Source organism: Anopheles funestus, chromosome 2RL (assembly GCF_943734845.2).
Source record: "Anopheles funestus chromosome 2RL, idAnoFuneDA-416_04, whole genome shotgun sequence".
In the NCBI taxonomy this organism is placed as follows: Eukaryota; Metazoa; Arthropoda; class Insecta; order Diptera; family Culicidae; genus Anopheles; species Anopheles funestus.
Window position 1 is genome coordinate 30,482,482 of NC_064598.1, and position 14,818 is coordinate 30,497,299.

The 14,818-nt window shown below is 53.2% G+C and overlaps 1 protein-coding gene across 1 annotated transcript in view; it reads right to left on the reverse strand.

Moving 5' to 3' along the window:
* LOC125765755 (microtubule-associated protein futsch-like) overlaps positions 1-14,818 on the reverse strand; it is a 73,733-nt gene that overhangs the window by 34,071 nt on the left and 24,844 nt on the right. Inside the window, exons 22-42 of the mRNA XM_049431197.1 lie at positions 14,655-14,750; positions 14,184-14,249; positions 13,806-14,048; positions 12,969-13,400; positions 12,186-12,563; positions 11,889-11,915; positions 11,535-11,753; positions 10,041-10,319; positions 9,204-9,500; positions 7,341-7,583; positions 6,840-6,935; positions 5,304-5,369; positions 5,061-5,168; positions 4,695-4,925; positions 3,441-3,614; positions 3,138-3,305; positions 2,361-2,462; positions 1,794-1,955; positions 1,011-1,253; positions 714-875; positions 105-308 (exon numbers count right to left, since the gene is read on the reverse strand). Of these exons, the coding sequence (XP_049287154.1) occupies positions 105-308; positions 714-875; positions 1,011-1,253; positions 1,794-1,955; positions 2,361-2,462; positions 3,138-3,305; positions 3,441-3,614; positions 4,695-4,925; positions 5,061-5,168; positions 5,304-5,369; positions 6,840-6,935; positions 7,341-7,583; positions 9,204-9,500; positions 10,041-10,319; positions 11,535-11,753; positions 11,889-11,915; positions 12,186-12,563; positions 12,969-13,400; positions 13,806-14,048; positions 14,184-14,249; positions 14,655-14,750 (3,996 nt within the window). The remainder of the gene's footprint in view (positions 1-104; positions 309-713; positions 876-1,010; positions 1,254-1,793; positions 1,956-2,360; positions 2,463-3,137; positions 3,306-3,440; positions 3,615-4,694; positions 4,926-5,060; positions 5,169-5,303; positions 5,370-6,839; positions 6,936-7,340; positions 7,584-9,203; positions 9,501-10,040; positions 10,320-11,534; positions 11,754-11,888; positions 11,916-12,185; positions 12,564-12,968; positions 13,401-13,805; positions 14,049-14,183; positions 14,250-14,654; positions 14,751-14,818) is intronic.

Here is a 14,818-nt window from a genome sequence, read left to right on the forward strand (position 1 = left end):
TCTTCTTGTTCTGGTTTGTCATCTGGCTTGGCCTCAACCTTCTCGACTTTGGCGGTCTCGGTAACCTTTGCCTCGACCACCTCGGTCACCTTCTCTTCGACAACCTCAGGGACAGGCTCCGATGGCTCTGGCTGTTCGTCTTGTTCTGGTTTGTCATCTGTCTTGGCCTCAACCTTCTCGACTTCGACGGTCTCGGTTACCTTTGCCTCGACCACCTCGGTCACCTTCTCTTCAACAACCTCAGAGACAGGCTCCGATGGCTCTGGCTGTTCGTCTTGTTGTGGTTCGTCATCTGGCTTGGCCTCAACCTTCTCGACATCGACGGTCTCGGTAACCTTTGCCTCGACTACCTCGGTTACTTTCTCTTCAACAACCTCAGAGACAGGCTCCGATGGCTCTGGCTGTTCGTCTTGTTCTGGTTTGTCATCTTTCTTGGCTTCAACCTTCTCGACTTCGACGGTCTCGGTAACCTTTGCCTCGACCACCTCGGTCACTTTCTCTTCAACAACCTCAGAGACAAGCTCCGATGGCTCTGGCTGTTCGTCTTGTTCTGGTTTGTCATCTTTCTTGGCCTCAACCTTCTCGACTTCGACGGTCTCGGTAACCTTTGCCTCGACCACCTCGGTCGCCTTCTCTTCAACAACATCAGAGACAAGCTCCGATGGCTCTGGCTGTTTGTCTTGTTCTGGTTTGTCATCTGTCTTGGCCTCTACCTTCTCGACTTCGACGGTCTCGGTAACCTTTGCCTCGACCACCTCGGTCACCTTCTCTTCAACAACCTCAGAGACAGGCTCCGATGGCTCTGGCTGTTCGTCTTGTTCTGGTTTGTCATCTGTCTTGGCCTCAACCTTCTCGACTTCGACGGTCTCGGTTACCTTTGCCTCGACCACCTCGGTCACCTTCTCTTCAACAACCTCAGAGACAGGCTCCGATGGCTCTGGCTGTTCGTCTTGTTCTGGTTTGTCATCTTTCTTGGCCTCAACCTTCTCGACTTCGACGGTCTCGGTAACCTTTGCCTCGACCACCTCGGTCACCTTCTCTTCAACAACCTCAGAGACAGGCTCCGATGGCTCTGGCTGTTCGTCTTGTTCTGGTTTGTCATCTGTCTTGGCCTCAACCTTCTCGACTTCGACGGTCTCGGTTACCTTTGCCTCGACCACCTCGGTCACCTTCTCTTCAACAACCTCAGAGACAGGCTCCGATGGCTCTGGCTGTTCGTCTTGTTGTGGTTCGTCATCTGGCTTGGCCTCAACCTTCTCGACATCGACGGTCTCGGTAACCTTTGCCTCGACTACCTCGGTTACTTTCTCTTCAACAACCTCAGAGACAGGCTCCGATGGCTCTGGCTGTTCGTCTTGTTCTGGTTTGTCATCTTTCTTGGCTTCAACCTTCTCGACTTCGACGGTCTCGGTAACCTTTGCCTCGACCACCTCGGTCACTTTCTCTTCAACAACCTCAGAGACAAGCTCCGATGGCTCTGGCTGTTCGTCTTGTTCTGGTTTGTCATCTTTCTTGGCCTCAACCTTCTCGACTTCGACGGTCTCGGTAACCTTTGCCTCGACCACCTCGGTCGCCTTCTCTTCAACAACATCAGAGACAAGCTCCGATGGCTCTGGCTGTTTGTCTTGTTCTGGTTTGTCATCTGTCTTGGCCTCTACCTTCTCGACTTCGACGGTCTCGGTAACCTTTGCCTCGACCACCTCGGTCACCTTCTTTTCAGCAACCTCAGAGACAGGCTCCGATGGCTCTGGCTGTTCGTCTTGTTCTGGTTTGTCATCTTTCTTGGCCTCAACCTTCTCGACTTCGACGGTCTCGGTAACCTTTGCCTCGACCACCTCGGTCACCTTCTCTTCAACAACCTCAGAGACAGGCTCCGATGGCTCTGGCTGTTCGTCTTGTTCTGGTTTGTCATCTGTCTTGGCCTCAACCTTCTCGACTTCGACGGTCTCGGTTACCTTTGCCTCGACCACCTCGGTCACCTTCTCTTCAACAACCTCAGAGACAGGCTCCGATGGCTCTGGCTGTTCGTCTTGTTCTGGTTTGTCATATGTCTTGGCCTCAACCTTTTCGACTTCGCCGGTCTCCGTAACCTTTGCCTCGACCACCTCGGTCACTTTCTCTTCAACAACCTCAGAGACAGGCTCCGATGGCTCTGGCTGTTCGTCTTGTTCTGGTTTGTCATCTGTCTTGGCCTCAACCTTCTCGACTACGACGGTCTCGGTTACCTTTACCTCGACCACCTCGGTCACCTTCTCTTCAGCAACATCAGAGACAGGCTCCGATGGCTCTGGCTGTTCGTCTTGTTCTGGTTTGTCATCTGTCTTGGCCTCAACCTTCTCGACTTCGACGGTCTCGGTAACCTTTGCCTCGACCACCTCGGTCACCTTCTCTTCAATGACCTCAGAGACAGGCTCCGATAGCTCTGGCTGTTCGTCTTGTTCTGGTTTGTCATCTGGCTTGGCCTCAACCTTCTCGACTTCGACGGTCTCGGTAACCTTTGCCTCGACCACCTCGGTCACTTTCTCTTCAACAACCCCGGAGACAGGCTCCGATGGCTCTGGCTGTTTGTCTTGTTCTGGTTTGTCATCTGACTTGACCTCAACCTTCTCGACTTCGACGGTCTCGGTAACCTTTGCCTCGACCACCTCGGTCGCCTGCTCTTCAACAACATCAGAGACAGGCTCCGATGGCTCTGGCTGTTCGTCTTGTTCTGGTTTGTCATCTAGCTTGATCTCAACCTTCTCGACTAAGACGGTCTCGGTATCCTTTGCCTCGACCACCTCGGTCACCTTCTCTTCAACAACCTCAGAGACAGGCTCCGATGGCTCTGGTTGTTCGTCTTGTTCTGGTTTGTCATCTAGCTTGACCTCAACCTTCTCGACTTCGACGGTCTCGGTAACCTTTGCCTCGACAACCTCGGTCACCTTCTCTTCAACAACCTCAGAGACAGGCTCCGATGGCTCTGGCTGTTCGTCTTGTTCTGGTTTGTCATCTGTCTTGGCCTCAACCTTCTCGACTTCGACGGTCTCGGTAACCTTTGCCTCGACCACCTCGGTCACCTTCTCTTCAACAACCCCGGAGACAAGCTCCGATGGCTCTGGCTGTTTGTCTTGTTCTGGTTTGTCATCTGACTTGACCTCAACCTTCTCGACTTCGACGGTCTCGGTAACCTTTGCCTCGACCACCTCGGTCACCTTCTCTTCAACAACCCCGGAGACAGGCTCCGATGGCTCTGGCTGTTCGTCTTGTTCTGGTTTGTCATCTGTCTTGGCCTCAACCTTCTCGACTTCGACGGTCTCGGTAACCTTTGCCTCGACCACCTCGGTCACTTTCTCTTCAATGGCTTCAGAGTCAGGCTCCGATGGCTCTGGCTGTTCGTCTTGTTCTGGTTTGTCATCTGTCTTGGCCTCAACCTTCTCGACATCGACGGTCTCGGTAACCTTTGCCTCGACCACCTCGGTTACTTTCTCTTCAACAACCTCAGAGACAGGCTCCGATGGCTCTGGCTGTTTGTCTTGTTCTGGTTTGTCATCTGGCTTGGCCTCAACCTTCTCGACTTCGACAGTCTCGGTAACCTTTGCCTCGACCACCTCGGTCACTTTCTCTTCAACAACCTCAGAGACAAGCTCCGATGGCTCTGGCTGTTCGTCTTGTTCTGGTTTGTCATCTGTCATGGGCTCAACCTTCTCGACTTCGACGGTCTCGGTTACCTTTGCCTCGACCATCTCGGTCGCCTTCTCTTCAACAACATCAGAGACAGGCTCCGATGGCTCTGGCTGTTCGTCTTGTTCTGGTTTGTCATCTGTCTTGGCCTCAACTTTCTCGACTTCGACGGTCTCGGTAGCCTTTGCCTCGACCACCTCGGTCACCTTCTCTTCAACAACCTCAGAGACAGGCTCCGATGGCTCTGGCTGTTCGTCTTGTTCTGATTTGTCATCTGTCTTGGCCTCAACCTTCTCGATTTCGACGGTCTCGGTTACCTTTGCCTCGACCACCTCGGTCACCTTCTCTTCAACAACCTCGGAGACAGGCTCCGATGGGTCTGGCTGTTCGTCTTGTTCTGGTTTGTCATCTGACTTGGCCTCAACCTTCTCAACTACGACGGTTTCGGTAACCTTTGCCTCGACCACCTCGGTCACCTTCTCTTCAACAACCTCAGAGACAGGCTCCGATGGCTCTGGCTGTTCGTCTTGTTCTGGTTTGTCATCTGGCATGGCCTCAACCTTCTCGACTTCGACGGTCTCGGTAACCTTTGCCTCGACCACCTCGGTCACCTTCTCTTCAACAACATCAGAGACAGGCTCCGATGGCTCTGGCTGTTCGTCTTGTTCTGGTTTGTCATCTGTCTTGGCCTCAACCTTCTCGACTTCGACGGTCTCGGTAACCTTTGCCTCGATCACCTCGGTCACCTTCTCTTCAGCAACCTCAGAGACAGGCTCCGATGGCTCTGGCTGTTCGTCTTGTTCTGGTTTGTCATCTGTCTTGGCCTCAACCTTCTCGACTTCGACGGTCTCGGTAACCTTTGCCTCGACCACCTCGGTCACCTTCTCTTCAACAACCTCAGCGACGAGCTCCGATGGCTCTGGCTGTTCGTCTTGTGCTGGTTTGTCATCTGTCTTGGCCTCAACCTTCTCGACTTCGACGGTCTCGGTAACCTTTGCCTCGACCACCTCGGTCGCCTTCTCTTCGAACACCTCAGAGACAGGCTTCGATGGCTCTGGCTGTTCGTCTTGTTCTGGTTTGTCATCTGGCTTGGCCTCAACCTTCTCGACTTCGACGGTCTCGGTAACCTTTGCCTCGACCACCTCGGTCACTTTCTCTTCAACAACATCAGAGATAGGCTCCGATGGCTCTGGCTGTTCGTCTTGTTCTGGTTTGTCATCTGTCTTGGCCTCAACCTTCTCGACTTCGACGGTCTCGGTTACCTTTGCCTCGACCACCTCGGTCACCTTCTCTTGAATATCTTCAAAGAGAGATTTTGATGGCTCTGGCTGCTCGTCTTGTTCTGGTTTGTCATCTGTCTTGGCCTCAACCTTCTCGACTTCGACGGTCTCGGTAACCTTTGCCTCGACCACCTCGGTCACTTTCTCTTCAACAACCTCAGAGACAGGCTCCGATGGCTCTGGCTGTTCGTCTTGTTCTGGTTTGTCATCTGGCTTGGCCTCAACCTTCTCGACTTCGACGGTCTCCGTAACCTTTGCCTCGATCACCTCGGTCACCTTCTCTTCAGCAACCTCAGGGACAGGCTCCGATGGCTCTGACTGTTCGTCTTGTTCTGGTTTGTCATCTGTCTTGGCCTCAACCTTCTCGACTTCGACGGTCTCCGTAACCTTTGCCTCGACCACCTCGGTCACCTTCTCTTCAGCAACCTCAGAGACAGGCGCTGATGGCTCTGGCTGTTCGTCTTGTTCTGGTTTGTCATCTGTCTTGGCCTCAACCTTCTCGACTTCGACGGTCTCGATAACCTTTGCCTCGACCACCTCGGTCACCTTCTCTTCAACAACCTCAGAGACAAGCTCCGATGGCTCTAGCTTCTCGTATTGTTCTGGTTTGTCATCTGTCTTGGCCTCAACCTTCTCGACTACGACGGTCTCGGTTACCTTTGCCTCGACCTCCTCGGTCACCTTCTCTTCAACAAACTCAGAGACAGGCTCCGATGGCTCTGGCTGTTCGTCTTGTTCTGGTTTGTCATCTGTCGTGGCCTCAACCTTCTCGACTTCGACAATCTCGACCACCTCGGTCACCTTCTCTTCAACAACATCAGAGACAGGCTCCAATGGCTCTGGCTGTTCGTCTTGTTCTGGTTTGTCATCTGTCTTGGCCTCAACCTTCTCGACTTCGACGGTCTCGGTAACCTTTGCCTCGACCACCTCGGTCACCTTCTCTTCAACAACATCAGAGACAGGCTCCGATGGCTCTGGCTGTTCGTCTTGTTCTGGTTTGTCATCTGTCTTGGCCTCAACCTTCTCGACTTCGATGGTCTCGGTAACCTTTGCCTCGATCACCTCGGTCGCCTTCTCTTCAACAACATCAGAGACAGGCTCCGATGGCTCTGGCTGTTCGTCTTGTTCTGGTTTGTCATCTGTCTTGGCCTCAACCATCTTGACTTCGACGGTCTCGGTAACCTTTGCCTCGATCACCTCGGCCACCTTCTCTTCAACAACATCAGAAACAGACTCCGATGGCTCTGACTGTTCGTCTTGTTCTGGTTTGTCATCTGTCTTGGCCTCAAACTTCTCGACTTCGACGGTCTCGGTAACCTTTGCCTCGATCACCTCGGTCACTTTCTCTTCAGCAACCTCAGAGACAGGCTCCGATGGCTCTGGCTGTTCGTCTTGTTCTGGTTTGTCATCTGGCTTGGCCTCAACCTTCTCGACTTCGCCGGTCTCCGTAACCTTTGCCTCGACCACCTCGGTCACCTTCTCTTCAACAACATCAGAGACAGGCTCCGATGGCTCTGGCTGTTCGTCTTGTTCTGGTTTGTCATCTGGTTTGGCCTCAACCTTCTCGACTTCGACGGTCTCGGTTACCGTTGCCTCGACCACCTCGGTCACCTTCTCTTCAGCAACATCAGAGACAGGCTCCGATGGCTCTGGCTGTTCGTCTTGTTCTGGTTTGTCATCTGTCTTGGCCTCAATCTTCTCGACTTCGACGGTCTCGGTAACTTTTGCCTCGACCACCTCGGTAGCCTTCTCTTCAACAACATCAGAGTCAGGCTCCGATGGCTCTGGCTGTTCGTCTTGTTCTAATTTGTCATCTGGCTTGGCCTCAACCTTCTCGACTACGACGGTCTCGGTAACCTTTGCCTCGACCACCTCGGTAGCCTTCTCTTCAACAACCTCAGAGACAGGCTCCGATGGCTCTGGCTGTTCGTCTTGTTCTGGTTTGTCATCTGTCTTGGCCTCAACCTTCTCGACTAAGACGGTCTCGGTAACCTTTGCCTCGACCACCTCGGTAGCCTTCTCTTCAACAACATCAGAGACAGGCTCCGATGGCTCTGGCTGTTCGTCTTGTTCTGGTTTGTCATCTGGCTTGGCCTCAACCTTCTCGACTACGACGGTCTCGGTAACCTTTGCCTCGACCACCTCGGTCACCTTCTCTTCAACAACCTCAGAGACAGGCTCCGATGGCTCTGGCTGTTCGTCTTGTTCTGGTTTGTCATCTGTCTTGGCCTCAACCTTCTCGACTTCGACGGTCTCGGTAACCTTTGCCTCGACCACCTCGGTCACCTTCTCTTCAACAACCTCAGAGACAGGTTCTTTAGGCTCTGGCTGTTCGTCTTGTTCTGGTTTGTCATCTGGCTTGGCCTCAACCTTTTCGACTACGACGGTCTGGGTAACCTTTGCCTCGACCACCTCGGTCACCTTCTCTTCAACAACCTCAGAGACAGGCTCCGATGGCTCTGGCTGTTCGTCTTGTTCTGGTTTGTCATCTGTCGTGGCCTCAACCTTCTCGACTTCGACAGTCTCGATTACCTTTGCCTCGACCACCTCGGTCACCTTCTCTTCAACAACCTCAGAGACAGGCTCCGATGGCTCTGGCTGTTCGTCTTGTTCTGGTTTGTCATCTGGCTTGGCCTCAACCTTCTCGACTTCGACGGTCTCCGTAACCTTTGCCTCGATCACCTCGGTCACCTTCTCTTCAGCAACCTCAGGGACAGGCTCCGATGGCTCTGACTGTTCGTCTTGTTCTGGTTGGTCATCTGTCTTGGCCTCAACCTTCTCGACTTCGACGGTCTCCGTAACCTTTGCCTCGACCACCTCGGTCACCTTCTCTTCAGCAACCTCAGAGACAGGCTCTGATGGCTCTGGCTGTTCGTCTTGTTCTGGTTTGTCATCTGTCTTGGCCTCAACCTTCTCGACTTCAACGGTCTCGGTAACCTTTGCCTCGACCACCTCGGTCACCTTCTCTTCAACAACCTCAGAGACAAGCTCCGATGGCTCTGGCTGTTCGTCTTGTTCTGGTTTGCCATCTGGCTTGGCTTCAACCTTCTCGACAACGAGGGTCTCGGTTACCTTTGCCTCGACCACCTCGGTCACCTTCTCTTCAGCAACCTCAGAGACAGGCTCCGATGGCTCTGGCTGTTCGTCTTGTTCTGGTTTGTCATCTGTCGTGGCCTCAACCTTCTCGACTACGACGATTTCGATAATCTTTGCCTCGACCGCCTCGGTCACCTTCTCTTCAACAACCTCAGAGACAGGCTCCGATGGCTCTGGCTGTTCGTCTTGTTCTGGTTTGTCATCTGTCGTGGCCACAACCTTCTCGACTACGACGGTCTCGGTAACCTTTGCCTCGACCACCTCGGTCACTTTCTCTTCAATGACCTCAGAGACAGGCTCCGATGGCTCTGGCTGTTCGTCTTGTTCTGGTTTGTCATCTGGCTTGGCCTCAACCTTTTCGACTACGACGGTCTCGGTTACCTTTGCCTCGACCACCTCGGTCACCTTCTCTTCAACAACCTCAGAGACAGGCTCCGATGGCTCTGGCTGTTCGTCTTGTTCTGGTTTGTCATCTGGTTTGGCCTCAACCTTCTCGACTTCGACGGTCTCGATATCCTTTGCCTCGACCACCTCGATCACCTTCTCTTCAACAACCTCAGAGACAAGCTTCGATTTCTCTGGCTGTTCGTCTTGTTCTGGTTTGTCATCTGCCTTGGCCTCAACCTTCTCGACTTCGACGATTTCGATAATCTTTGCCTCGACCACCCCAGTCACCTTCTCTTCAACAACATCAGAGACAGGCTCCGATGGCTCTGGCTGTTCGTCTTGTTCTGGTTTGTCATCTGTCTTGGCCTCAACCTTCTCGACTTCGATGGTCTCGGTATCCTTTGCCTCGACCACCTCGGTCACCTTCTCTTCAACAACCTCAGAGACAAGCTCCGATGGCTCTGGCTGTTCGTCTTGTTCTGGTTTGTCATCTGGCTTGGCCTCAACCTTCTCGACTACGACGATTTCGATAATCTTTGCCTCGACCGCCTCGGTCACCTTCTCTTCAACAACCTCAGAGACAGGCTCCGATGGCTCTGGCTGTTCGTCTTGTTCTGGTTTGTCATCTGTCGTGGCCACAACCTTCTCGACTACGACGGTCTCGGTAACCTTTGCCTCGACCACCTCGGTCACTTTCTCTTCAATGACCTCAGAGACAGGCTCCGATGGCGCTGGCTGTTCGTCTTGTTCTGGTTTGTCATCTGGCTTGGCCTCAACCTTTTCGACTACGACGGTCTCGGTTACCTTTGCCTCGACCACCTCGGTCACCTTCTCTTCAACAACCTCAGAGAAGGGCTCCGATGGCTCTGGCTGTTCGTCTTGTTCTGGTTTGTCATCTGTCTTAGCCTCAACCTTCTCGACTTCGACGGTCTCGGTTACCTTTGCCTCGACCACCTCGGTCACCTTCTCTTCAACAACATCAGAGACAGGCTCCGATGGCTCTGGCTGTTCGTCTTGTTCTGGTTTGTCATCTGTCTTGGCCTCAACCTTTTCGACTACGACGGTCTCGGTTACCTTTGCCTCGACCACCTCGGTCACCTTCTCTTCAACAACCTCAGAGACAGGCTCCGATGGCTCTGGCTGTTCGTCTTGTTCTGGTTTGTCATCTGGCTTGGCCTCAACCTTCTCGACTTCGACGGTCTCCGTAACCTTTGCCTCGATCACCTCGGTCACCTTCTCTTCAGCAACCTCAGGGACAGGCTCCGATGGCTCTGACTGTTCTTCTTGTTCTGGTTGGTCATCTGTCTTGGCCTCAACCTTCTCGACTTCGACGGTCTCCGTAACCTTTGCCTCGACCACCTCGGTCACCTTCTCTTCAGCAAAATCAGAGACAGGCTCTGATGGCTCTGGCTGTTCGTCTTGTTCTGGTTTGTCATCTGTCTTGGCCTCAACCTTCTCGACTTCAACGGTTTCGATAACCTTTGCCTCGACCACCTCGGTCACCTTCTCTTCAACAACCTCAGAGACAAGCTCCGATGGCTCTGGCTGTTCGTCTTGTTCTGGTTTGCCATCTGGCTTGGCTTCAACCTTCTCGACTACGAGGGTCTCGGTTACCTTTGCCTCGACCACCTCGGTCACTTTCTCTTCAACAACCTCAGAGACAGGCTCCGATGGCTCTGGCTGTTCGTCTTGTTCTGGTTTGTCATCTGGCTTGGCCTCAACCATCTCGACTTTGGCGGTCTCGGTTACCGTTGCCTCGACCACCTCGGCTACCTTCTCTTCGACAACCTCAGAGACAGGCTCCGATGGCTCTGGCTGTTCGTCTTGTTCTGGTTTGTCATCTGTCGTGGCCTCAACCTTCTCGACTTCGACAATCTCGACCACCTCGGTCACCTTCTCTTCAACAACATCAGGGACAGGCTCCGATGGCTCTGACTGTTCGTCTTGTTCTGGTTGGTCATCTGTCTTGGCCTCAACCTTCTCGACTTCGACGGTCTCCGTAACCTTTGCCTCGACCACCTCGGTCACCTTCTCTTCAGCAAAATCAGAGACAGGCTCTGATGGCTCTGGCTGTTCGTCTTGTTCTGGTTTGTCATCTGTCTTGGCCTCAACCTTCTCGACTTCAACGGTTTCGATAACCTTTGCCTCGACCACCTCGGTCACCTTCTCTTCAACAACCTCAGAGACAAGCTCCGATGGCTCTGGCTGTTCGTCTTGTTCTGGTTTGCCATCTGGCTTGGCTTCAACCTTCTCGACTACGAGGGTCTCGGTTACCTTTGCCTCGACCACCTCGGTCACTTTCTCTTCAACAACCTCAGAGACAGGCTCCGATGGCTCTGGCTGTTCGTCTTGTTCTGGTTTGTCATCTGGCTTGGCCTCAACCATCTCGACTTTGGCGGTCTCGGTTACCGTTGCCTCGACCACCTCGGCTACCTTCTCTTCGACAACCTCAGAGACAGGCTCCGATGGCTCTGGCTGTTCGTCTTGTTCTGGTTTGTCATCTGGCTTGGCCTCAACCTTCTCGACTACGACGATTTCGATAATCTTTGCCTCGACCGCCTCGGTCACCTTCTCTTCAACAACCTCAGAGACAGGCTCCGATGGCTCTGGCTGTTCGTCTTGTTCTGGTTTGTCATCTGTCGTGGCCTCAACCTTCTCGACTACGACGGTCTCGGTAACCTTTGCCTCGACCACCTCGGTCACTTTCTCTTCAATGACCTCAGAGACAGGCTCCGATGGCTCTGGCTGTTCGTCTTGTTCTGGTTTGTCATCTGGCGTGGCCTCAACCTTCTCGACTACGACGGTCTCGGTTACCTTTGCCTCGACCACCTCGGTCACCTTCTCTTCAACAACCTCAGAGACAGGCTCCGATGGCTCTGGCTGTTCGTCTTGTTCTGGTTTGTCATCTGGTTTGGCTTCAACCTTCTCGACTTCGCCGGTCTCGATATCCTTTGCCTCGACCACCTCGATCACTTTCTCTTCAACAACCTCAGAGACAAGCTTCGAATTCTCTGGCTGTTCGTCTTGTTCTGGTTTGTCATCTGCCTTGGCCTCAACCTTCTCGACTTCGACGATTTCGATAATCTTTGCCTCGACCATCCCAGTCACCTTCTCTTCAACAACATCAGAGACAGGCTCCGATGGCTCTGGCTGTTCGTCTTGTTCTGGTTTGTCATCTGTCTTGGCCTCAACCTTCTCGACTTCGACGGTCTCGGTATCCTTTGCCTCGACCACCTCGGTCACCTTCTCTTCAACAACCTCAGAGACAAGCTCCGATGGCTCTGGCTGTTCGTCTTGTTCTGGTTTGTCATCTGGCTTGGCCTCAACCTTCTCGACTACGACGATTTCGATAATCTTTGCCTCGACCGCCTCGGTCACCTTCTCTTCAACAACCTCAGAGACAGGCTCCGATGGCTCTGGCTGTTCGTCTTGTTCTGGTTTGTCATCTGTCGTGGCCACAACCTTCTCGACTACGACGGTCTCGGTAACCTTTGCCTCGACCACCTCGGTCACTTTCTCTTCAATGACCTCAGAGACAGGCTCCGATGGCTCTGGCTGTTCGTCTTGTTCTGGTTTGTCATCTGGCTGGGCCTCAACCTTTTCGACTACGACGGTCTCGGTTACCTTTGCCTCGACCACCTCGGTCACCTTCTCTTCAACAACCTCAGAGACAGGCTCCGATGGCTCTGGCTGTTCGTCTTGTTCTGGTTTGTCATCTGGCTTGGCCTCAACCTTTTCGACTACGACGGTCTCGGTTACCTTTGCCTCGACCACCTCGGTCACCTTCTTTTCAACAACCTCAGAGAAGGGCTCCGATGGCTCTGGCTGTTCGTCTTGTTCTGGTTTGTCATCTGTCTTGGCCTCAACCTTCTCGACTTCGACGGTCTCGGTTACCTTTGCCTCGACCACCTCGGTCACCTTCTCTTCAACAACATCAGAGACAGGCTCCGATGGCTCTGGCTGTTCGTCTTGTTCTGGTTTGTCATCTGTCTTGGCCTCAACCTTCTCGACTAAGACGGTATCGGTTACCTTTGCCTCGACCACCTCGGTCACCTTCTCTTCAACAACCTCAGAGACAGGCTCCGATGGCTCTGGCTGTTCGTCTTGTTCTGGTTTGTCATCTGACTTGACCTCAACCTTCTCGACTTCGACGGTCTCGGTAACCTTTGCCTCGACCACTTCGGTCAACTTCTCTTCAACAACCTCGGCGACGAGCTCCGATGGCTCTAGCTGTTCGTCTTGTTCTGGTTTTTCATCCGGCATGGCCTCAACCTTCTCGACATCGACGGTCTCGGTTACCTTTGCCTCGACCACCTCGGTCACCTTCTCTTCAACAACATCAGAGACAGGCTCCGATGGCTCTGGCTGTTCATTTTGTTCTGGTTTGTCATCTGACTTGACCTCAACCTTCTCGACTTCGACGGTCTCGGTAACCTTTGCCTCGACCACCTCGGTCACCTTCTCTTCAATAACCTCAGAGACAAGCTCCGATGGCTCTGGCTGTTCGTCTTGTTCTGGTTTGTCATCTGGCTTGGCCTCAACCTTCTCGACTTCGACGGTCTCGGTAACCTTTGCCTCGACCACCTCGGTCACCTTCTCTTCAACAACCTCAGAGACAGGCTCCGATGGCTCTGGCTGTTCATCTTGTTCTGGTTTGTCATCTGTCTTGGCCTCAACCTTCTCGACTTCGACGGTCTCGGTAACCTTTGCCTCGACCACCTCGGTCACCTTCTCTTCAACAACATCAGAGACAGGCTCCGATGGCTCTGGCTGTTCGTCTTGTTCTGGTTTGTCATCTGTCTTGGCCTCAACCTTCTCGACTTCGACGGTCTCGGTAACCTTTGCCTCGACCACCTCGGTCACTTTCTCTTCAACAACCTCAGAGACAGGCTCCGATGGCTCTGGCTGTTCGTCTTGTTCTGGTTTGTCATCTGTCTTGGCCTCAACCTTCTCGACTTCGATGGTCTCGGTTACCTTTGCCTCGACCACCTCGGTCACCTTCTCTTCAACAACCTTAGAGACAGGCTCCGATGGCTCTGGCTGTTCGTCTTGTTCTGGTTTGTCATCTGTCTTTTTCTTAACCTTCTCGACTACGACGGTCTCGGTTACCTTTGCCTCGACCACCTCGGTTACCTTCTCTTCAACAACCTCAGAGAAGGGCTCCGATGGCTCTGGCTGTTCGTCTTGTTCTGGTTGGTCATCTGTCTTGGCCTCAACCTTCTCGACTTCGACGGTCACTGTATCCTTTGCCTCGACCACCTCGGTCGCCTGCTCTTCAACAACATCAGAGACAGGCTCCGATGGCTCTGGCTGTTCGTCTTGTTCTGGTTTGTCATCTATCTTGGCCTCAACCTTCTCGACATCGACGGTCTTGGTTACCTTTGCCTCGACCACCTCGGTCACCTTCTCTTCAACAACCTCAGAGACAGGCTCCGATGGCTCTGGCTGTTCGTCTTGTTCTGGTTTGTCATCTGTCTTGGCCTCAACCTTCTCGACTTCGCCGGTCTCGGTAACCTTTGCCTCGACCACCTCGGTCACCTTCTCTTCAACAACCTCAGAGAAGGGCTCCGATGGCTCTGGCTGTTCGTCTTGTTCTGGTTTGTCATCTGTCTTGGCCTCAACCTTCTCAACTTCGACGGTCTTGGTAACCTTTGCCTCGACCACCTCGGTCACCTTCAATTCAATAACCTCAGAGACAAGCTCCGATGGCTCTGGCTGTTCGTCTTGTTCTGGTTTGTCATCTGGTTTGGCCTCAACCTTCTCGACTACGACGGTCTCGGTTACCTTTGCCTCGACCACCTCGGTCACCTTCTCTTCAACAACCTCAGAGACAGGCTCCGATGGCTCTGGCTGTTCGTCTTGTTCTGGTTTGTCATCTGTCTTTTTCTTAACCTTCTCGGCTACGACGGTCTCGGTTACCTTTGCCTCGACCACCTCGGTTACCTTCTTTTCAATAACCTCAGAGACAGGCTCCGATGGCTCTGGCTGTTCGTCTTGTTCTGGTTTGTCATCTGGCTTGGCCTCAACCTTCTCGACTTCGACGATTTCGATAATCTTTGCCTCGACCGCCTCAGTCACCTTCTCTTCAACAACCTCAGAGACAGGCTCCGATGGCTCTGGCTGTTTATCTTGTTCTGGTTTGTCATCTGTCTTGGCCACAACCTTCTCGACTACGACGGTCTCGGTTACCTTTGCCTCGACCACCTCGGTCACCTTCTCTTCAATGACTTCAGAGACAGGCTCCGATGGCTCTGGCTGTTCATCTTGTTCTGGTTTGTCATCTGGCTTGGCCTCAACCTTCTCGACTACGACGGTCTCGGTTACCTTTGCCTCGACCACCTCGGTCACTTTCTCTTCAACAACCTCAGAGACAGGCTCCGATGGCTCTGGCT